Here is a 23,639-nt window from a genome sequence, read left to right as displayed (position 1 = left end):
AAAATCTACTATTTGAGGCTTTTGTTAGTCAGACTACTCTTTTTTATACTTTTTTTCCCCCATCTGCATGCTCAGGATCAATGCTTCCTTAGTGTTGGTATAAAATGTCTGCATTTATCTTCTTCAGATCTTACTGTTGAGCATTAAGATGGTAATTTGTTAAATAAAAATCAGTGTAACGCGTTATCAGTAATGTGTTAATTAATCATAAATCAAAGTTACAAAACTAAAGTCTAAATCACTTGTGCTTAAGGTGTTGCTTCAAGAGAAGTTTATACATAGAACATTGTTTTTTAAATTTTGCACAGGTTGTCCAAAATCAAAACAGATTTGAGTTAATTTAGTACCACATTTTCAATCATCACACCAATGGAAAAGATTCAGAAACTGATGATAAATATTTGCTAAGGTTTTTTGTCCAGCTTGATGTAATTTTATATTTATTTAGTAAGCCTTGTGGGATATATTTTAATTAATTGACAACGTTTTCATTACAAATTTTTTGAGTGGCTCAGTTTGAAGAAAACAGTGCTTGCTGTTCCCATTCACAGAAGGGCTGTGAGGTGTCACATCCTTTGATTATCATATTTTATTATTCGTTACATTTAGATTGCATTTAGATTCCTGTATGTTTAAATCTTTGGATAGCAAAGTAAATCTCCAGTAGGAAAGAAAATACTATTTACACTTTTTGAAAGAAAAAGCAACCCCCCTCAAATTGCTCAGTGATAACTGAAACAAATTTTGGTTTTTAAAGCAGAAGCATAGTGCTTCTAACAACCCCACTCCAGTCTTCAAGTGATTAATTTTAATTTAGAAACTAAGATCTCAGATAATTATCACCTAACACGCAGAATCATTTGTAGAATACCAATCAAGACTGGGATTATATGATATTTTTGTAGATCATATCTTCCCCTAGTAAATATACCTAGTTTTAGTCTATACAGAATAGGATTTAGACACTTCAAAGTGAGACAGACTTTGGTACTGCTTTAAAGTGCAAAAATTTGTCTCTGCAGAACAATACTTTACAAACTTCAAGGATATGCTGAAAAGTTGCCAGGAGCTGACAGAAATACTCTGTCTGAAGTGCCATCGCTGGAAACAGCATGGCTTTAGCTTACCCTGTGGTCTGATTATGTAAATAACATTTCACAAGGCAGACACGATGGCTAATTATATGTTTTACTTTTAAAGGGAACTGTGTTTGAAGAGGATTGACTGAAATATCTGTGGTCCTTTGAATGAGTCTTCAAAATTAGCTCAAGATCTTTGTCACTTTCTGGACCTCATGCAGTGTATTGGTAGCATTGGAGTTGTAAGGAAGCAGTACAAGCCCTGAACACATATGGGAAAGACCTCTCCTGGGGGATTCTTGAACAACAGTTGTAAGGCCTCTTTCTAGAGTTAAAAGTGTGCTGTGATTAGCATAAGTTAAGTAGATGTTGGAAATCAAAATTACAAAATGCTGATTGCTGTGGTGCACAGAAGGACCACTTTTAAAGGATCTGCAGTCACTTCACATTCACAGTTCAGTGTAAGATGTCCTTGAATTCCTCCTAAGACTGAGCTCTTATGCAAGGAATAACCTTACGCTTAATACCATCTCTTTTGACTGAATGGTGCTTTCTGGTACTGCTGACCTGTTCAGGGTCACGGGTGTTCACCACCTCCTTTGTCAGCTCTGGGAAAGTGGGGTGTATTTTATACTAAAGGCACTGCTCTTAAGAAGATCTAACCATTACAGATCAAGTGGTGGATACCTATTACACTAGTTACAAAAATCACATCAAAGCTGTTGTGTGCCATATGTAGAGTGTAGTCTTGAAGCTTTTTAACGTGACTATTGGTCTGAGTATGTAATGTTCTGGGAAGAGCACTATGCTCCATAATGCTCAAGAACCTCCTCTTCTTACGTCAACAAACTTCCTAATGCCTGTCAGTGTGGAAATTGGGAAGGAAAGTAAATAACTTTGCTGAATTAGGGCAAGCGCAGTAGGATGTGGAATTCAAGTATTTTTTCATTTAAAGTATGCAGGTTTTGTTCTTGGCCAAAGACAGTTTTTGGCAGTGTCTTACTTTTAGAAGGCATTTGGCTACTTAAAGTATGAGAACAGGTGTGGAATATGTATTGTGAAAATCTGATGCAATTTAGCCCTTCAGGATTGGCTGGACTATTTCATTTTTGTAGCACTCTGAAACCAGTAGTGTATTTCATCATTCTTCTTTAACGATGAAGAATTAACTGGAAAAGCTTCTGGTTTTCAGTTCATCCAAGGGTGTTGTCATAACTGTAGAATTTTCTCACTGTATGAGGATGGCTTATTTTGGTATGCTGATATAAATTCACATGTGAAGACCTCTGAGAGAACTTTTGAGATATTTAGCTAGCTTCCTAGTTTGCTAAATATTCACTCATACTAAAGTAATGAAGGTTGGAGCTACTGTTTTTTTTTTAAGCGTGATATGTTCTCTCATTTGGAGAGAAAATAGCCTGGAATTTATAATAAAATTGTTGTCTTCTCTCTCCTCTGGCTGTTTTCATAAAATTAGAATTACCACGTTGTTTCTCAGCCACAATAATCGTAAGTGTTCAAAAACATCTAAACTTAGCAACAATGATAAGAAAACCTGAGAGAACCTGACAGAAAGCCTCAGAGACCAGTGGTGGAAAATTTTGGGGTAAAAACCAAAATTATTTATTCCCAGAGGAAGAAGAGTCCTATAGAAAGAACCATAGAGCAAACAAGATAAGGAGGATGGAATCTCTCTCCCTGTTCCTCTCCCTCCCCCCCCTGCATCTTTCTCTCTCTGTTTTTTCTGCCTTGGCAGTGGTTATGCAATATTCCCTTTTAAAAAAAGGTGAGAAATCTGAGAGATACATGTTAGTATTTTGCAACCATAACCCACCTTAGTTTATACTTTGATCCCTAGAGAAGCTGTTATTTGAGTGAATGCTGCTACAGCCTTCTGGCTGCATGTTCTGATTTTCAGAGTTATGTGCTGATTTCCCACTGATGTGAGTTAAGACAAACCAACCAAAAAAGTTCAATGGATTACAAACTGGGAAGAGTGAAGGCAGAGGAAGGGCAGGGATGGGCTGGTATTCAAAAGTAGAAAGTGTTATAACAATTTATGCCATTTTGGAGAAGAGGGGTCTCTTTCATTTCTGTTAAATAGAAGGGAAATGTTAATTTTCTTTGGAAGGTCTGTTGCAGATCTTACAGGAGCTTGAAATTAAAGGAAAGAAGAGTTCTCTTTTTCTTTTTAACACCAACACATGAATGTTACTCTGGTCTTTATCTAAAATACACTTCGAACTTCTTTTCAACAACAGTTTGGCCTATAACTTATAGATATTAAAAATAGGAATTGAATTTCATTAAACCTGGAATGTAGGTTTGGACAACCCGTCCCAGTTGAATCAAGCAGAAGAGGTATATATCCTGCTGCTCAGGCGGGTGGTGTTTAGGTCTGAAGTGTCTTTGTGTCTGTCTTATGCCTGTTGCACCAGAACTCCTGTGGTACTTTGGAGAGCTGCAGTGAAAAGAATTGCTACCAAAGGGGCTTTTGCGGCAATGCCTTTTTCCTTGCCTTTTTTTTTTTTTTTTTTTTTTTTTTTGTAACCTGCTATCCAGGTTAGCCAAACAGTTTATGGAATTATAAAACTTGGTTGCTATCAGAGCATTTAATGTCATCTGGCTCAGCCAACATCTTGAGGTGCTGCTCTGATTTATGACCCAGTTGTTAGAGTTGGGGAAAGGCTGTGCTTTTGCTTAGTGTGGCTTCTCCTAATACTTCTTCATACTGCATCTTCTATGCTTGCATGATTCCTCCAAAATCCTGATTGCTGCTCACATCCAGGGACTATCATGCGATTAATTTAGCCAGGCCAGGGAAGACACTTGCATCTGACGCAGCTGCTCATATCCTTCTATAAGAGATGTATTCTACAAATGTACAATGGGTTGTAAGCCAGTAACTCTTCCTAGAGCAGTTACAATTGGTCACATTTTAATAGTGAGCAAGAGGGGCTTTGCAGTAATCTGTTGTATTTTTGGTGGTGGTCGATATTTTCCTTTGTGAATCTGGGTGGTGAGAGGGCGATAGTTCCTACTGGATTTCAAACAGCACCATGATGGGAGGAGCAGCAAAGGTAGACAAAGAGATTCAAGTTTAAAATAAATTAGGCAAATTGGAACCTTGTCAGGAAGGGGGGTGAATGGAGGGTTGAAGGTAGGGGAAAATGCTGCAGGCAAAACATGGGGCGCAGTAAAGAAGAAGGAAATCAAATGTTTACATAAAGATTGGGGAAGAAATCTGATGTTAGCATGGTACTTACGAGTGAAAGTTTACTGTAAATCCCATGCTAAGTGTACTCATCCCGTTATTGCAGAAAACAGAAGAATTTGAACAAAAAGGGGTGTAGGAAAACAAATACAAAGTCTACGGCTCCAGAAAGGCACAGGAAGTCTTCTTTCTGCTCTGCTTTGTACTGTGTCTGCTTCTGGATGGTGCACTGCATAGAAAATAGATTCATTAGATGGGGTTCAAAGAAGGAACAAGTGATCAAAGATCCAGAAACCCTACCCTGTATGGGAAGGGTCAGTGTCCTGACATTCCTTATCTTAAAAGAAAGGTGTGAGAAGAGAGAGAGCGAGATAATTCTGAAATATTCTAAAAATTCTTGCCAAGAAGGTCTCGCCAAAGGAAAGAAGAAAACGGACATCATCTATTGTTTGTGACCAGTAACAGAATATAAGGGACTAAAATTGAAAGGGAGAACAAGGTTAGGCAGTGGAAACAATTTTTGTAATGGCAACTATAGTTACATACTGGAGTAGATTATTGGGGAGGGGGCAGTGGTGAATAATTTCCGTGGAGGCATTTTCAAAAATAGGTTCAACTGGCATTGACAAGTAAAAGACACTGATACCAGAGGTTGAGGCTAGCACAAAAAGAGTGAGTTACGTTTGTCTTTAAAAATCAATATAACACTTCCAATACAAGTTTTAGCTAGGAAAGACCTACGACTGGCAAAAATACTCTGACTTTGAACTAGCGAGCATGCTGAAATAAGCTTTGAGAGGAGGGTTGGACTGCATGACCCCTGAAAGTTCCTTCTAACCTGAATTGATGTAGTTATTCTTGACCTTTACCAGGCTTTATCTCTTCTAGTGCCACGAGCAACATGGCAGTGTACTTCATTGCTTAATAATATTGATGTTTGCATAAGATCTGTGAGAGTTGCCCTCTATTATAATAAAATTTAATCCCTTAAAATACATAAAATACTTGCTTGTATTTTATCAGAATCCCTTATCTGTTTATTGTTAATCTCTTATTATTATTGACAATAAACAGTCAATTCTATAGCTAGGAACCATGGACATACCATGTCAGAAAAATCTCAAAAAGAGACTTATTTTTATTTTCTAGTATGATTTTGTATTTTTTTCTTTTATTTTTCTTCACTCACACAGTTTAGAGTAGTATCTTATTCTGTAACCTTATTCCTGCTGTGTAATTATGACTTTATTTGCTGCCTGAATAACAAAAAGGCCTTTTTCATTATTGATACAATTTTTAGGATTAGAGTCCTATAAGTTGCTTCTTTTTAAGATGAGGCATTGGTAAGTCTGTAATTTAGTTCTGTTTATAACGCACCATGTTTTATTTTCCTGAACATGGCAGAAAGTGAAGAGAAAGCAGTTTCCTTGCTCACAGTGCAAGGCTTTATTCCAGGTAGTCTGTACCTAAAAAGCAATTACTCTACAGTATTTTAGAGCTGTACTTCCAACTGCTTTTCTGGTTGTCTTCTTGGCTTTCATGCAGCTTTCTGTCTATTCCTGCGGATGCTTCCCACAGATGTGCCACCCATCTATCTGACTGTAAACAACAGAAACCCTATTTCTGCTTGTGACAGTATGTAATTTTTCTGTGTAATGCTCAAAAACAATTTAAAAGTTTCCTATGCTTGTCAAGTGCAAATGTTGCTGTTGTAGCCTGCAGGTACATCATGGTCTTGCACGTCAATGCCATGAACATTTTAAGTTTCCTCAGATAGTTCGGAGATGGGCTGAACTAAATATTTTCTTTCCATTACAAATTACTAGTGAAGTACTTGTGCCAATAAACAGCTCTCATACTTAGTTGTACATCCCCTAGAGACAAACTGTAGAGGTACTGTGAGAGATTTGAATAAAACAAATGTGATGGGATTACATTTGACTTACAAGGTTGTTGTTAATTTGCAGCAGTATGTGAGCATGATGAAGCTTTGATCCTGAGTTTCTTGCAAGGAGGACAAGTTAGAAAGAATATGTTCTCAGAAACAGAGCTTGTTCAACACAGTTGTCAAGGCACAGCAAGGCACAAAGAAACAAGGAGCATCAGCAACCTCAACCCACTAATGTGTGGAAACAATAACCAGACTTCTACAATGACTTGAATTTTGTGCCCAAGCTAAGAAAAATTTCTAAAAGTTTCAGCACTTTATTTGTGTTGTTAAATTGTGAGGTTGTAGCACTGTTCTTACCAGTTGTCTTTTGCTAGATGAATTTTCTTCTAATGTATGAAAATGTTAAGCATTTGGCTGTGGATCAACCATTACTAATCTCTGTTTAGTTTAGGAAGCTGGCTTTTCTTGCTGTATTTTCTGGCTTGTATGTGTATATTTGTTTCAGAGTGGAAGGATAGGAATAGTTTGAAGTAAGAGCATCTTAATTTGTACGTACAGAAACTCACTGACTTACTGTCAATTCTGTAGTAGAAACAAATCACGTTAAAGAGTTTGGAAGCTTTCAGGTTGTCAGAACTGGTTGCTTTTTCTGTGTGCTGCTGTGTTCTTCTTTCCTGTGTACTTTGTTTCCTTGCCACATTGTGCTCTTATGCACAACTTACTTATATGGGGAATATTCAGCGTCTTAACCCTCAAAATCAGGGCCCTGAACGTTCAAGGGTATGTGAGCATAATAATGTGATGATTCTTGGAGAAGGTTTGGGATACGCACACCTCTTTTTTTTTCTGGACATGATTTCTTTTTCTTCATGGAAATCTTGCCTGGGCAGAAATCCTCCAGATGCAGAGCCTGCAACCCCGGATGGGTGGATGCTGCTGCACAGGCATCCTGTTGTTGACCAAGTTACCACATTGCCAGAAATTCCAATTGTGTATGCACAGATTGCTTATGTGTAAATGACACCTTTGGGAAATTTTCTGTAGGTGTGTATTTGTGATAAGTAGTTGCTGAGAGATTGTACAATAGTCCACGTGCTTTTGGTATGTCTGAGAGGGTTCAGTCACTCAGTTACTGAACAATTGGTTGGCATGAGTGCTGTAAGTTGCATTCTGGAGGATGTGAAGAGGTGTGTGTGTTGTTTGTGTGGAAGCGTCGAGGTTAAATATTTTTGCTTTGCACAGAGGCTGTTTGCACTCTCTCAATCAGAGAGCCTCTAGGCAGAAATAGGGGAGACCTTTCTGAAATTCATATGTGTAGACATGTGATGGTAGAATAACTCTTTTCTCGTAGGTAGAGGTAACCTTTTTAGGTCAGGGCTCATTTCCCCTTGTTCTCCTCCTCCACCCTGCTTTATTGAGAAGGCAGTTGGACACAATAAACATGCAGTTTTATATTATACAAAGACACTGAAAAAGAGACTAATACTTTACCCTGTATTTGTTGTATGTTGCTTTAAACTTTACTGTATTTAACTTAGTTTGATGGAAGTTTTGGATTTGGAACCGAATGGAAGACTTCTCTCTTTCTCTTGTATTTTTGGGGATCCAGAGATGAGTTGAATTGGACTTTTTGGTATTTTAGCAATGTGTAGATTGCAGTGATCCAAGATTTGAATTGGGTGAAGTTGAGAATTTTTTCTTAGGCAGGGAAAAAATATGATGCGTGGATATTTACAATATGTTCATATATTCAGTAGCAATGTCTTTAAGTTGCTTCCCTGGGCAGTCATAATGATAAACCAATGGCTTGGATAATGAATGTAGGATGGCTGTGGTTAACTTCTTTCAAAGTTCAAAGGTCACTGCAGCTTCTTTTGCTTTAAAACGTGCAGCTCTTTACTCTCCTTCCATCTCTCCTTCATAATACGTTTTTAGTCTGTCTTTCAGGCTTTGTTCAAACGTACCGTGGAATACAAATTAACCTTTATTAGCGCTTGCAATTTGTGGAATACAAATTACCATTGTATTCCTCTGAGTTTGGAGGAAACAGACTGTTAGGATCAGGATAGGGCCTCTGCTTGGTCCCATGAAAGAGAGTCTGGCGCTCAGCAGCAGGGTTGGGGTTTGCCAGCTGTGCAGCCAGTGCTCACCTTCCCGCTGGGTAAGTGGGTGCAGAACTCTGCTGCCTTTCGTGGGAGGTTAAAGGCAGATGCTGTTAATGCATGGAAGATCTGTGTGTATGGGAAGACGTACACAGAGAACAGCACAAAGAGCTGTGTGTCCCAAGGGCTGTGAATGCTGGTTTTACTGGCTGGGACAGTGGAACAGAGGGTCCTAGAGTGTGGGCTAGAGTCTTGGGGAAGAGCTGAGGTGACTGGGATAGAAGCTTCTGTAAGTGGGGAGGGGTGGAAACAGCTGGAGGAAATCAAATGCGTGAAACTTGTGTGGCTGTTGTATCTATGTTTGGGTGTACCCTTCCCACCCCACAGTTTTGGCTCTCACTAGGCACACAAGGATACCAGAGTGCCAGGTGAGAGAGCTGGTTTATTTAAAACTCAAACACACATTTACACGTAAGTTGTATATCTTAGTTTTGGATTGTTTGTGATATATATAATAATGGCCAGTCTTCGCGAGCGAAGATCCGGGGAAGGTCTTTCCACCTTCCAGCCTGCGCATTGGATTTTTTAGGTGAGACACAGTGTGCGCGGAACTGAGCCCACCCTTTAATCCTAAGGTTCATCTGCTGGGGCCAAGCGAGCTTGGACGGTGGCAGCGAGGTCCTTAGGACGTAGGTGGGTTGCCTTTAAGGGCTAACGAGCCCCACCTGCCCGGGAGTGGCCCTGACCGGGAATCGAACCCGGGTCTCCGCGGTGATAGCGCGGCGTCTTTACCACTAGACCACCAGGGGCTGCCTGTTCGTGATACTGCTGGTTTTATGTTCGTGATACTGCTGGTTTTATCCTCCTTCAGAGTGTAGGACAAACTGCTTGTAATTTTGCTTGTGGGTGTATTTTTGTACTTGGTCCCTTTTAAAATTAGTGGAGAATAGGCCTCTGGGCCTTGCAAGAATCTGTGCTTCAGCTGTTTGCTTTTATCTGTACCTGTTGTGCATGTTACTGTTTGTCCATATTGCTGTGATTGTTATATCTGCCATAGAAGGAAAAAGGCATTCATGGCTGCTTTACTGTGTTTTTATTGAAACATTATAGATGCATTTTTCAAGTGGAAATTAAATGAAGAAGACTGGTTGTTATATTAAAGTGGCTGTTGCCATTTGTGGTATTTTGGTGGAACTGTAGAGTTGGTGGTTGATGCAGTTGACTCTACACTTCATTCTCAAAATAAATCTTTATAGCAAATTGATTTGTATACTGCAATAATGGTATGAAAGTAACAGGACACTTACTAAAAACTTCTCTGGTTGTATTGATTTGCATCTTTCAAAATTAAAAATGGATTCAATTTTGATAATGCAAATTTTTTTTTTTTTTAACAAAACTTTACCTTTAGCAAAACCCAAAGTCCTTCCTCTAAAGGAAAATCAAAGTATACTTTATTTCAGTTTGTCTTTATTAAGATGATGCCTCTTGCATCTCTTCTTCTGTGCTGGTTCTTCTACAAACTCTTTGCTTCCTTGCTACAGATGAAAGTTATAATTCTATTCAGAAACCTTAACCCATTTGAAATACAGGAGGAACTATGTTTCTCAGTGTTGTTGTAGCATCACAGCCTAATGTTCAATAATATTGATGAAGAGTAGTGTAATGGAAAAATAATTTAAAATATGTAATTAACACAGTCATTCAGGAAATTTAAATGAAAGTATTGATTTTCTGCACTGAGTATTTTGTAGACACTGTTCTTGTTACCAAAAATATTTAAAATTTTACCTTCTTATACCTTGTGACACATTCCAATGGCCTTAGTCAAGTCTAACTAGAAGCTAATATTGTCTCATCTAACCTCATGAAAACATGTTTGTTACTGTTTCTGGACAGTTCTTGTCTTGTTTGTGAGTTCTTTTGCCATAATTGAAATTCTGGTCTGTTAGTTTATTATTTGTTCCAGCATTTGGATATGACAGACATGTCAAATTGTCTGGTTCTCCCCCTTTGATCTTTTTTTTAACACTAATCACTATGGGAGGCACTGGCTGGCTTTGGTTGCAGCTGTATAACTTACCTTGTGTTTTGTTAGCAATGCTAACACATTGTTAGCAATGTGTTTTGTTGACTGGTGCAACAAGAGCTGGAAAAGGGAAAAAAAAAAGTTAGTTGATTTCAGATTAGTGAGTCATTTCAATTTTCTTATGTGTTGTATGTCATGAGTATAAGAACAATATGAGTGTAACCTTTGACTAAAATTTTATCTCCTTTGTTTTAAAATACAGCTATAACTGTGTAACAGCTATAACTATAGCTGATATGGAGGCATCAGATAAGTAGAAGATAAAAAGTGTAGAATGCAGGTTCAGTTAATCATAGAATCACAAAATGGTTTGGGTTGGAAGGGACCTTAAAGACCATCTAGTTCCAACCCCCTGCTGTGGACAGGGAACACCTTCCACTAGACCAGGTTGCTCAAGACGCCATCCAACCTGGCCTTGAACATTTCCCAGGATGGGGCATCCACGGTTTCTCCAAGCAACCTGTTCCAGTGCCTTACCACCCTCACAGTAAAGAATTTCTAACTTATATCTAATCTAAACCCACCTTTTCTCAGTTTAAAGCCATTCCCCCTTACCCTGTCCCTGTGTGCACTTGTAGGAACTCCCTCCTCAGCTCTCTTCTCAGCCTCCTTTAGTTACTGCAATGTGCTATAAGGTTTCCCTTCCAGGCTGAACAATCCCAGCTCTCTCAACCTGTCTTCGTAGGAGAGGTCTCCAGCCCTGTGATCATCTTTGTGGCCTCCTCTGGACTTGCTCCAACATGTCCATGTGCTACTTATACTTTGGCCCCACAGCTGGATGCAACATTCCAGGTGGGGGCTCCTGAGAGGAGAGGAAGAGAATCACCTTCCTTGACCTGCTGGTCGCACTGCTTTTGATGCAGCCCAGGACACAGTTGGCTTTGGGGACTGCAAGTCTGCACTGCTGGGTTATGTTGAGCTTCTTGTCAACCAACACTTGCAAGCCCTTTTCCCCAGGGCTACTCTCAATCCACCCAACCTCTACTTGTGCTTGGGGTTGCCCCGACCCTGGTGCAGGACCTTGCACTTGGCCTTGTTGAACTTCATGAGGTTCACCCAGGCCCACCTCTCAAACCTTTCCAGGTCCCTCTGGGTGGCATCGCTTCCCTCCAGCGTGTTGACCACACCACACAGCCTGGTGTCATTGGCAGACTTGCTCAGAGTGCACTCATTTCACTGACCACGTCACCGACAAAGATGTTAAAAAGTTGCTGGTCCCAGTACCGACCCCTGAGGAACACCATTTGTCACTGGTCTCCACTTAAACATCGAGCTGTTTGCTGCAACTCTTGAGTGCAGCCATTTAGTCAATTCCTTATCCACAGAGCGGTCCATCTGTCAATTCCACGTCTCTGCAGTTTGGAGATAAGAATGTTGTGCAGGACAGTGTCAAATGTTTTGCACAACTCCGGCTATTTGCAAGATGTGAGTGACAGGATTAGGGGTAGCTTGAACGATTACCAAATTGGTAATTTTATGGAAACTTGTTTTCTCCTTGAAATCCTTTTCCAGTTTTAACTTAGCAAGTCAGTAACAAGGAGGATCGAAGACCCCACTGTCATGAATTCTGTTACAGCAGAGTAATAGAATTCATGTGTTAGCAAATGGAATTAGAAGTTCAGTAGGTTATAAAAAGGTGGTATGCACAGAAATATTTTTCATTAAAAAAACCCCAACAAACCCACCACAAAAGAAACCCCAGATATTTGAAACCACTGGATAGTATGAATATTTTGATATCTTAATATAGGTGTATGTGCTTGTTTGTAGAAAGGATCTGAAAGTATTGACTGATATCTGAGGAGAAACACGAGATGTCACAGATGACTTGTAGTCAAACTGACTGTAAGGGGTTGAATTACCTAAAGGGTAGTTGCATTTGTTTACATTGTCAGCAAATCTGTAAGTATTTCAGGTGAAGGGGTTGTTTCTTGTTTTCTTTTAACAGATGTGAAAGAACTGCATTTTACCAAGATTAGATTTTGTTATTATTTTAAAGTTGAAATTATGATGCCATGCAGAGATGCTGATTATAAAGCCACGTATTGCTAGGATCAGCATAAGTGGTTATGGCTTCTTTGATTTGTCTTGTCAGAAATTAGTGTAATTAGCTATTATGTGGTTTTTAGAGGATATTCTTGTTTATTGATAGCAATAAAGTGTGTATATATATATACACATATAAACTAAATAATGGAAGCAAACATAAATGGATACAAAATGTATGTTTAATAGACACGTTTCTGCAGAAATGTAGAGTGGATTGTTTTATTTTAATGTGTTAAACAGTGCAGTGGAAATGCTTTCTTTTAGCCAACGTGCTTTAGTCTTTTGGTGTTGCCAAGAACACCGGCTAGATACTGACCTGTCCTGTATCTTAAAAGTGTGTTTTAGTGCTATGATTGTAATGTTTGCTTAAACTGGAGCTTTGTGCTTGCTTGAGCAGTGTAGAATTACAGCCTTGCTTTTTAAGTGGCAGTGAGTTTGAAAAAAAATCAAATGTGACATAATGATCTTTGTAAAAGCTGTCCCTGTAAACTGTGTTCCTGTTTTTGAGGTAATACTGTGATGTTGAAGGTTTTCTGATTTCTTTTATGCTGTTGAACACTTCAAGTCCTTGTGCAAGTTGTGTAAGAAATGTCCAAGTGGGAGGTTTTAGTAACAGTTATTTCAAGGTAATCTTTTTTCACTGTAAAGTGTTAATACCCAGATTAACAATAAATTCAGTGCTTTGTATACTTAGCTGAGCTTTTCTTTTATCAATTTCTTAAACTGCACTCTTTGTACAATGAATGTCTACAACAGAAGTTGCGGTAATTTTTGTTGTACTGCTTTGCTTTTTGGAAATAGAATCTATGAAGCTTTTATTTATTCCTTAGTGTCTCTGTTCAGGGCTAGAGATGTGTTAAATGCTGATTGCTTATTGTGGGACTAATTTAGAATATGATTTCAGTGACCTTTTTATATCACGTTCCCTTTAAAGAAGAAATGCCAACAGAGGTGACAGTGCTGCTTAGCACTGGGAATAAAATAAAAATCGAATAGCTGGAACCTCAAAAGCCCTGAGGTTTATATTCATCCATAGAGTCCTGGGCAGTGTTGTTTACTGGGCAAAGAAGTGTGAATTCTAGTCAAGTTAACAGCCAGATTAGGGCAAACAGTTTACAAATGTGAGATCTCTCTTTTTTGTTTGTTTTCCCCATCACTATAGCTTGCTGTTCTTTGTTTCAAAGGGGGACCTTCAGCTCAAGTGCTGCCAATAACTCTTCTCAAACAAATCATGTGTTTAATTATCCTTATTGTCTGAAGCCAGTGCACAGACAGAACACCATATGCTTCTGTTGACTTGACCTCCTTAGTCGTGGGTGTCTGGATTTTCTGATATATTATTCTTTTTTATTCCTTTTATCCAAAGGAACATTCAGACACCATGTCAGCCCTCAGCACTGGAGATGTGAGAGTGGTATGATAATGGGGTTTATAACAATGTAGGAAATTTTCTAAGTGGTGACCTTTCTGTACTGGAAAATTTGTATCTAGATGCAAAGGTGTGTAATTGCATCTGGAAACATTTAGATTGCTCCTTGTTGGTCTGTCTAGCTATAAAAATACCCCTAAAGTATAAATCAGTCATCAATTGTCACTATTCTAGTTTTGCTTCTTTGACTCTTCGACTGCTTTGGATTGTTTTTCCTCTAGAAAAATGTTTTATTCTGTGGCTTTTTAGAAAAAAAAAAAACTAAACCAATCTACCTGATGTATCACTTCATACTTCTGTTTTGATTGATAAGCTGCATAATTTTTAGTGTATTTATGTTAAAGATAGGAAAAGTGGGGGGGGTGGGACGTGGATTTCAGAGTCTGATCTGCTTTGTACTCCCATTTTTCTGCTTTCTTTGTATATGTGAAATCTCTGAGAAGGAGGGGAGTTCTGCCTTTTCAAGAGAATATTTACACGTAAATTAATCCTGACATTTACAGTTCAAAATAGAAAGGTTTTACCAGTTGATATTACAAAGGATCATATTCAGGTTGCTTAAAAAATTTTAGAGAAAACAACTTCAGGTCCTGCTGGAAAGGAATGTTTAAACAAAAGTATCTAGACTGGATTGGATCATGCCCTGAAAGTTTCAAAGCGAGCACTTCAGACTTGTGCTAGTGCATTAGAGGTGGAGAGAAAAAAAACGCATTATTTTGCTTATAGAGATCCTTGAAGCATAAAATGTGAAAAAGTTGCAATGAGAAACTAAGTAATCAAAATTGAGTTATTTTTTAAAAACAGTTAGGAAATCCTGCAAAACCTTCACTCAAAAAAGCAGCTGTTCTTCACAGAGCTACTTGAGTAAGGACTCTAAAATACTTCTGGTCCTAATAAGTACATTACTATGTGGAAAACAAGGGCAATAAACAGTAGCTCTACTGGATTGTTTTGGTAGATTGAAATATTGAATTGCTGAGATGATCCTTTAGTTTGAGTAACAAGATTAGGGGTAAAAGAATGACTTGTCCGCTTGCATCTTGATTTTGTTTGTTTTCTGATGCAGAAAATGTTTTGTTATGATTAGTAGGATGTATTTTTGTGTGTGTGAATCATCTACCTTAATTTCTGTCTTTAATTTTACAGAGTATTATACTTTTAAAACAATTGCATATTCTCTAATGCCCTCAAAATAATAAAATAGCTTTATGAATAGGCATAGCTACAAACTCTGTAACTAAAAAGGCCCACAGGATCAAGTGTTCAAAGAAGACTGATAAAATTTGACCTTGAGCAGTTTTCTTAAGAGCTTTTATTTATAGCATGTCTGTTGTTAGCATTTACAGTGTACTGCTTTATTCTGTATTTGCATGGTTGATTGCTTCTCTGCTTCAGATTTTGTAACTCACCATAACTTGTTTATAAAAGGTTTTAATTTCACTTTAAGACTGGGGGAGCTAATAAGCTTATGTTGAGTAGTCATCCGTGGTAATATATTGTAACATTTCAAGGACACCATATATCAGCTTTTGGCCGGTTTTGAGACAAAATCAGAATCTGACTTGTAAGCACAGTTGAGATTTGATTTTTGGGAACAAATTTTGTTAACACCTTCTTTACTCTTCACTGTTCAAAATTTCTGGTTATAAATATGGTTTGTGCCTGCATACAGGTTTTGACACAGGATAACTATCTCAGCTTGGTACAGTATTTTGCTGTATTTGTAAGTCTAAATTTCACAGGAGGATTCTGGAACATCTTTAATCTCTCTCTTGTGTGGACATAAGCTTTTTGTCTATGCCTATGTGATTGGTTTGACAATTCCTCTGCTTGCCTCTTCTCAGCTGGACATTTGAGAATGCAGTGCTTGATTTGTGCCTTCTGAATATCTTCTGACCTCTGGAATCACTTCCAAAGAGCGATGGGAGCAGTGCTTACGTTTTGTTAGTAAATGCCACTGTATTGTCTGTGCATCTTTACGTGGATGCTGGATGATTGTACAGTGCAGTAGGAGCAGAATTTTGTATCACATTATTAGGTACTTGTATTTACAGTTCATTTTGCAAAACCCATGCAAAACAGCAAACCTAGCCTTGGTCAAAAAAAGTGTCAGTTATGAGGCAAAGTTGAGAATTATTCAAGTGCTTGTGTAGTAAGAATTTCTATTTATTTGCTGGAGGAATAGAGCCTTTTTTTTTTTTTTTTTTTGGGTAGCATTGGAAATAATTTAGTCTATCACATATTAGTGTAGCAGGATTTTCATTTAAAAGGATATCTGTTTGTGAAGGTGACTATTTGATCAGGTGATACTACAAATGTGATAGCTCGGAAGGTACTTGGATATTATGGACCAAACATGGTCTAAAAAATACATCTTGAGTACATCTTTGGGATTGAAGTGCAAGTATTATCATGACTTACTCGATACTGGTGTCCTTGAAACCACAACTTCATGGATCACATAAAGCATTGAACGGATTTTACGGGAAGTGCAGAACTAATTTTTTTACCTTATGTAGTTCAAACAAAGAAATGTTCCTGTAAAAGCTGTGCCAGATTGAATTGGTCAGCATGCTGTCAAATCCCTAATTCGCTGAAGAGTAACCTCCTCTTTCTGTATCCACTGACTCTATATAAAATCCACTCTGTCCATGAAGACCTCTGTTTTTTATCAACATCCTTGATGCAAGTGTAATGAATTAATACATAAGGCTTGTTAGTGTCTCTGATCCATGGCATGGTGGTAACTACTGTAGGGTTTTTATAATGGGAGCAAATGAGTTGTGGCATGACTAATCACAGAAAGACCTGAATTAACACAGTGTAGTCTCACAGATTCAGACATTTATTTAATGGCATTTTAATAACTCTTCAATAGAGTATACAGAAAAATGAGACATTTGCTATGGAACCTTCAACTGATGAAAACTGAAAGGGTTGTCATTGAGGGGGACCATAAAACTTAATTTTACGTTGGTGAATTTAAAACTGTTGCCAGTCAGATGCTGTTGATTTGAATAATGATGTAAATATTCCCGTCTTAGATAGAGGAAATGTCTTGTTGCATCAAGTATCTGTTCCTTCTCTATGTCTTTTACTCATAGAATATTTGTGTGCAATGCTTAGTTGCCAGTTAAAGACTTTTGTCTGTGTGTCAGATGCAGTCAATCCTTGCTGTTGCTATTTGATGAAACAAGGGGGTGAGGTTTCAATGTTTCAGTTGGGTAGGAGCGGGAAATATAAATCAGGCCGACAATCAGTAAAGCTAAGCCCTCTGCTTGTCTTGCTGTCTTTTATGAGTGCCAAGTCTGTGTCTGGTTACCTTTTTGTCTTGTGGCAGATCCATCACTTTGGGTATTTCGCTGATTTGTGCTTTGAAGAAAAGCTCCACTGCCTGCTCTTGATATGGGAAGGTCATAAAGCTTTTTGTGATCTTCTTGTCTGATGCATCTGCCTTTGGAGACAACCAGCCATTCTAACATAGAGCTCTTGAGTAAATTATAGCTTGCCTATTTATTTATTTATTTATTTATGTGAATACAGCCACCTTAGTTCAATATGTTCAATTTCCAGTTGTGAAAATAGCCCGTGATTTAATGTATTTGTGAACCTGCTTGATTGATAAGATAAATAACAGCTTGCAAAGCTTTCATACTGTTTTTTGTGTTGTAGGTGGTGCTGCTTTTAGCAGACAGTAAAAGGCTTTCCCTGAGGAAGGATAGCAATACTAAGAGTCACTGAAACATTCTTGGAGCTTCTAACGGTCTTTATGCAATCTTTTTCTGCAACACCCCTCCACCTCAAAATAAACCTAAATGGGTGTGTATTTTATACAGCAGAGAGAGGTTGGTTTTTTTTCATGCAGTGAGTGGCAGGGTTTTTACTGGATTCACAGAGTTTCATAGTGTGGCTGTTGCAGGCTACATGGAGTCAGAAATTTTGCAGAGGTTGCCAGGAATGCCAGCTTCCCTTTTTATATGGTTTTTATCCCTTTTTATATGTCTGCTGTTTAGCTCATTTCTTGAGAGAGACATCTCTATAGGGTCAGAATACATCTCTGATTATGTGGTATCTGTTCCTCCTTTCCCTGGTGCAATGTAACAGAGAAGTTTGGTGATTCTGTAAATGTCTGCACTCCACTCAATTTAGAAGTGCACTCAAGGTAGTTTCTTCATGTAGTTTTCATGTTAGGAAAGAAAGGGCTGTTTCAGTTTGAAGGGAACTGCAACAGTTATGTCGTCCAGCTGCCTGACAACTTCAGGGCTGACCAAATACTAAAGTATGTTCATATGGTCATTGTCCAAATGCCTCTTAAACACTGACAGGCTTGAGGCTTGAACAATTTTCCTTTTGCTAAAAGTGTAACACGAACGATAAACTAAGGTGTGGATGATTTTCATTGACACTGAAACTGAATAGCCTTAGAATCATTTGGTTGTATTTCCAGGGTATTTTTTTCTGTTTTGTTGTTCAATGGATGTTTCACTTGGAATTAGAATACAGCAAGTGTTCTACCACTGCCAGTAATGTACCTGCAATTCAGTCTTCTATTTTTATTTCAGTTGAGCTGAGATAACCTGCAAAATACTTTTCTAAATTCAAACTACAGCATATTTTCTTTTTCCTTTACTTTGATGCCCTTTTTTATCCCAAGTGAAAGCTCTTTGCTGTTAAAAACATGGGTTGAATTCCAAAACAGATTAGACAAGAAGTACAAAAGCCTGAACTAAGAAATTAGATGTATGCTAAGAAGCTCCACACAGAGCTTAGGAAGTAAGCCATTTGGTTTAAAACTTTGCTTGTGAGTTGTCTAACTTTGGAGAAAAAAAAAAATCAAATTATGTAGTCAAGATTATCTGTGGCTAAGAGGAGAGTGGACTGAGTTTATAACTTAGGTGAATGGTGTCTTTTTGGAATGACTTTTTTTTTAACTGTTATTTAGTAGGAGAACCACAAATAACCCAAAGAAGGAAGACTAGGCTGAGAGCTGAGATTTCATCTGTGGTCAAATACCTGTAAACCTCCATAGTTTGATTTGAATTTTTACTTTTCAGGATAGTGCATCAACTTTCCAGTGAACTTGTCTACATTCTAGGTTTCTGCATATCTAATTTAGAAGAACATCTTGCAACAAGGGGAAAAAGTTGATAAAGTACTGATTGAGTTGACATAGTGTTAACTTTCCAAGAAGTGAGCAACATCAGGCCAGCTAAAATATTTAGGTTTTAGCTCCTGGAGTTTTGTTGAACCAACTAGAGTTTAAGGGAAATTTATGAAGAATTAGTGCCTTCAGTTCTCAAGTAATTTCTTAACAAGATATTTTTGTTTGAAGTATGAGGGCTAGTTATTTTTATTTGATCTTTTTGCCTTCCAGACCAAAGTGTGGAGAAACATCACCTTCTCATCTCAATGTAAAATAGTATATTGTTCTTAAATAAAAATATACCTGTATGCTGAAACTGTCGGCTGCCAAATGTGTGATACTGGCTACAGCTGCTGTTCGAGGGATGTTTTGTTTGTCAGAGAATAGATGTGTTTGGAATTCTTCCATCAGCTGTGTAGGGCAAATAACCTACTATCTGAATTCCTTCCTCTGCTTTCTTAAATTACTCTAGATTTCAGCACAAGAAAAGTAATTCATAATATTGTAGGAGCAGAACCTTTTTTGATCATGGTGACCACTGATCTCTGTTTCCTCTGTGGTTTTAGACCCAGTGTATTTCTTTTTACTGTGACAGCAATGAAAAAAAGTGTTTTTGTACTTCTTGACAAGAAATCAATTTCTTTAGGTTTTAGAGAAACATCTTAACAATAAAACCCTAAATGGCCAAATGTATTTTGAAAATATCAGCTGCTCTATTGACTGTTTTTTGTATGTACAATGCTTACAAGTCAGTTTGTCATAGAATAGAATATCTCAGTTGAAAGGGACTTACCAACAATCATTTAGCCCAACTGCCTGACCACTTCCTGACCAAAACCTGAAGCATATTATTAAGGGCATTGTCAGATGCCTCCTAAATACTCTAGAAAGGCTCTCCAGAAAGCCTATTGCAGGGTTTGACCACCCTCTCAGTAAAGAAATGCTTCCTAATGTCCAGTCTGAACCTGCCCTGGCACATCTCTGAGCCATTGCCACGTGTACTGTCACTGGATCTCAGGAAGGAGATGGAGGCTAAAAACAGGCTTGAATGTCTCTTCTTTGTCTTCATCCCTATTAGTCAGGTCACCATAACAAAAAAGGATTGATCCAATGTTTTCTTTAGACCTCCTTTTCCTGTTTATATACTCAGCAAAGTCCTTCTTGTTGTCAGATACGGCACTGGACCGTTTTAACTCTAATTGAACTTTGGCCTTTCATCATACATACACAAATTTCAGAAAGACTGCCTTGAATTTCTGGAGAGGCTTCTACAATCACTTGCAAAAAAAAAAAAGTGTAATAAAGTAACACGTTGTCCTCATAATTTTTCTTTTTTTAATGAAATGACTTAGCTTTCAAAATATTTCATATTTTGGAGGGGGATGGGGGAAGCAAATACCAAACTTGAGCTAAGTCAAAGTCTAAGTAAAAATAGGTTCTGAAATTTGTAGGCTCATTCCCAAGTCCTTAGGAGTCAGGAACTCTGGAAAATCAGAGTATTTATAAAATCCTGATGCCTTAAGGGATGCTTTTCTGAAGTCTGGGACAGGTGGTGACCACTGGTGGTGGTACTGTAAGAGCCTAAGAAGTATTTTCTCCTTTGCAAATGCCTTTTGGTTTGACATAAAATTTGATGTTGCTACTGTTGTGGGGTTTTTGTTTGTTTGTAAGTGATAAGTATCTGAGCAGTTGACCTTTGAAGTTCTGAAAGCATACTAAAGATATAACTGTCAGAAATTTTAATTTTTCTTTAATAGTTCAGGCAGTTGTATTATAAAACAAGTACCAAAAGGCCAAATTACACATTAATCTCCAAAAACATGAAAAGTACTGGGTCTGCTAGTATTAGAGATGTGTCTTAGGAAACATAAGTGCTTTCAAGGCAGAATTTTTTACTTCATTTTGCGTAAATAACTGGAAAAATACTCATAGGATAGCGGACTTAGAATCTTATTGTATTTGTAATGTTAGCATTTTCTGGTTTTACTTGACCGAATAATATTGTGACCTACTTTACAAAAAAATATCAGTCATACATTTTTGTCAGGACTTTATGCATCTTTTAGAGTAACTTCTTTAACCCAGATGCATCTACTGGTTGAAGCAACCATGAGGAGTTGACTACTTGTTGTCTGGTATTTCTTACTGTAATCAATGCTTTTGAGATCTCAAGTACCATAAATGGTACCATAAATCAATACCAGTACGGTTCACTGGAAGCATCAGGACTGGAAGGACAGAACTACTTTGTTAGTTATCACTGGCAAGTAAGGATGTCCCACATGCCAGAAACTCAGAAAAATTTTCCTGGTTTTCTCAGTGCTGCAGACTAAAGCACCAGGTCCTCTTTCAAATGGCAGTCTGGATTCAGTCAGCTGTGTGTTGTGTGCCTAGCACCGTGTTGTGGGCCAGCATCTGTGTTCTGGGTTTGTTGGCACAAAAGCAATAACCATTTGGTTTTAATGAAAAAAGGAAAATAAGGCTGGCAAGGGAAATGTTTTTAAGAGGTAGTGAACTGTGCTTTTATTTTTCTGTCTTCAAAACGGGGCTTTTTAGTTAATTATGTTTTCTAAACATAATCAGAACAGTACATCCCAGCTACAAAAAAATGAAAAAGAAGTGTAAATTGAAAGAAAATGAGGAAAAGCAGCCTTATTATCAAGGAAAAGTTGACTCCAATTCCTTTTTTACCCTCTATGTTACTGTAATGTAGCAACAGGGAGAGATTCAAATTGCTTGCTGAACTTTTGCTTCCCTACCATTGCAGTACTAAAAGTCTAGGAATGGACAGGTAAATAACAAAAAAGATATGTCTGTGGACATCAGCTGAGTGGTCAGAATGTTGATTGTGGGGTATAAAATCACTGAAGATACTCCATATCTGTGGATTGGCTGAAGGAGAGTGATAGTGATGATGGTGAGCAGGAGATTTGGGGAGATTATCAATAGAAGGAAGAAGGAAGGATGGAAAATCCAGACACACTTACTTTGCTGGTGGAAAGGGTATAGGGAACATATCAGCAAATCAGTTTTGCTGTTTCCCTCTCCCTTTTGCCCCCCTTTACAAAGAATACCTGTATGTACTAACATTAGCAGAATTTTGATTAAAAGTTTTGTTCTTCAGTTCTCAGGCATTGACCGTATCATCAGGTTAAAACCTGGGTTTGAAATTGATATGTCTGAAATACTGTCAAGTTCCACTCATTCTTACAAACTATTCAAAGGGGTCTTTCAAAAAGGCTTAACCTGTGCTTTTGTAAGGGACCACTCCCATTTGCCCTCTTAAAAGAAAGGGTTTGTGGGTGTCCCAAGAATAGTTTCAGAATTGCCTTGTGGTGCTGAGTAATAGGGACTGAAAGGTTGTCCGTGGCTGTGGTGAGTGGTATACTCCCCGCAGTGCCTGCTTTGCATCCCTGTCTGATGGAGCTCTTCCCTCTGGTGGGATTGTGCTGGGCTGAGCCCTCCTTGGTTGGATTTCAGGTGCCGCACAGCTGAGCTGTCGGTAGGTGTTTGTTTCCGAAAATAACCAGGATCATCTTTTTTTTTTGTTTTTTTTCCTCTCCAGAAAAGCTGATTGCATATCAGCGGGAATTTCATGCTTTGAAGGAACGTCTTCGTATAGCTGAGCATCGCACTCTGCAGCGCTCCTCGGAGCTGAACGCTATCTTGGAGCAGTTCAGGCGTGCAGTAGCAGAAACAAATGGGAGTAAGAACGCAATGAATAATTTTTCAGGTACGTGCTGTGATTGAGACATTTTTAATGACTCGGCAACGCCAATACCTCTTCTTATTACTATAGAATAAGAAATTGCTACCAAGAAAGCCAAATGAAACTGTTCAGCAGCGTGAATGAAGAATGTCTAGCATGTTATATCTGGTGTAGATTTTTTTGGTTTATGGTTTTTTTCCAATTTCTGCTCTTAGTGGTTCACCCACCCTTCATTCTTATGACTTTGGGGAATGAATACTTACTTCACACCTAGCTCCTAAGGCTGGAACTTTTGGTAACTTGGTTACTTATTTAACATATTGTATATATTTTAACAATTGTTTACATGACTTTTTAAATAGAGTTTGAGGGGAAAGGTGAGCAAACAGAAGAAATGGATGAACTTGAAACAATTCAAGTAGGTTTAAAAGTCAGTTGGAAGATGTAAAAACATGCAGACTAAGGTATTTGTTACGATTTGTAAGAGAACGGGTAATAGCCTTTTCAATAAGTAGTGATTAAATGTTAAACTCGTAAAGTCTTCTGGAAGTTTTTAATCATTTTGGAGACAGATACTGAAGTTTAGAGAGCTGTGTATGGCAGTATCAGAGAATGACCTTGCACTACTCACCAGGTTATTGCAGTTAACTTCTAAAATCACACTGTTACTGCTTTATTCACTCTGGAATATTCATTTCTAGATGGAAAATGAATAACAAATAAATATAAAGTTTCTGACAAGAGACCTGATTTAGTAAAATCCAGAAATTTCACTGTGTTTCCCTAATGAGGAATTTAAACCCAAAGAGTTTTACAAGTCAAAAACCAGTTTTCTACTTATATTTGTTCTATGGGCTACTATTTTCTATAGAATTTTTTGGTGGGTGAATGGTACTGACACTAATGATGAATTGCTGTCCTATACTAATGGCCT

At 38.0% G+C, this 23,639-nt stretch overlaps 1 protein-coding gene and 1 non-coding gene across 3 annotated transcripts in view; one reads left to right on the top strand and one right to left on the bottom strand.

Moving 5' to 3' along the window:
- The window catches only part of MGAT4A (alpha-1,3-mannosyl-glycoprotein 4-beta-N-acetylglucosaminyltransferase A), a 73,195-nt gene that overhangs the window by 5,796 nt on the left and 43,760 nt on the right, over window positions 1-23,639 (top strand). For both annotated transcript variants that reach the window (XM_050332255.1, XM_050332254.1), the window contains one exon: window positions 22,562-22,729. In XM_050332255.1, coding sequence (XP_050188212.1) covers window positions 22,562-22,729 — 168 coding nt within the window. The remainder of the gene's footprint in view (window positions 1-22,561; window positions 22,730-23,639) is intronic.
- On the bottom strand, window positions 9,024-9,096 carry TRNAD-AUC (transfer RNA aspartic acid (anticodon AUC)). The gene has a single exon. It is a non-coding gene; the product is annotated as a tRNA-Asp (tRNA).

The sequence above is a fragment of the Myiozetetes cayanensis genome, unplaced genomic scaffold (genome assembly GCF_022539395.1).
Source record: "Myiozetetes cayanensis isolate MyiCay16 unplaced genomic scaffold, myiCay2020 scf5-8, whole genome shotgun sequence".
NCBI classification, from domain to species: Eukaryota; Metazoa; Chordata; class Aves; order Passeriformes; family Tyrannidae; genus Myiozetetes; species Myiozetetes cayanensis.
The sequence above is the reverse complement of the archived record's forward strand: the minus strand, read 5'-3'. Positions and strand labels throughout refer to the sequence as shown.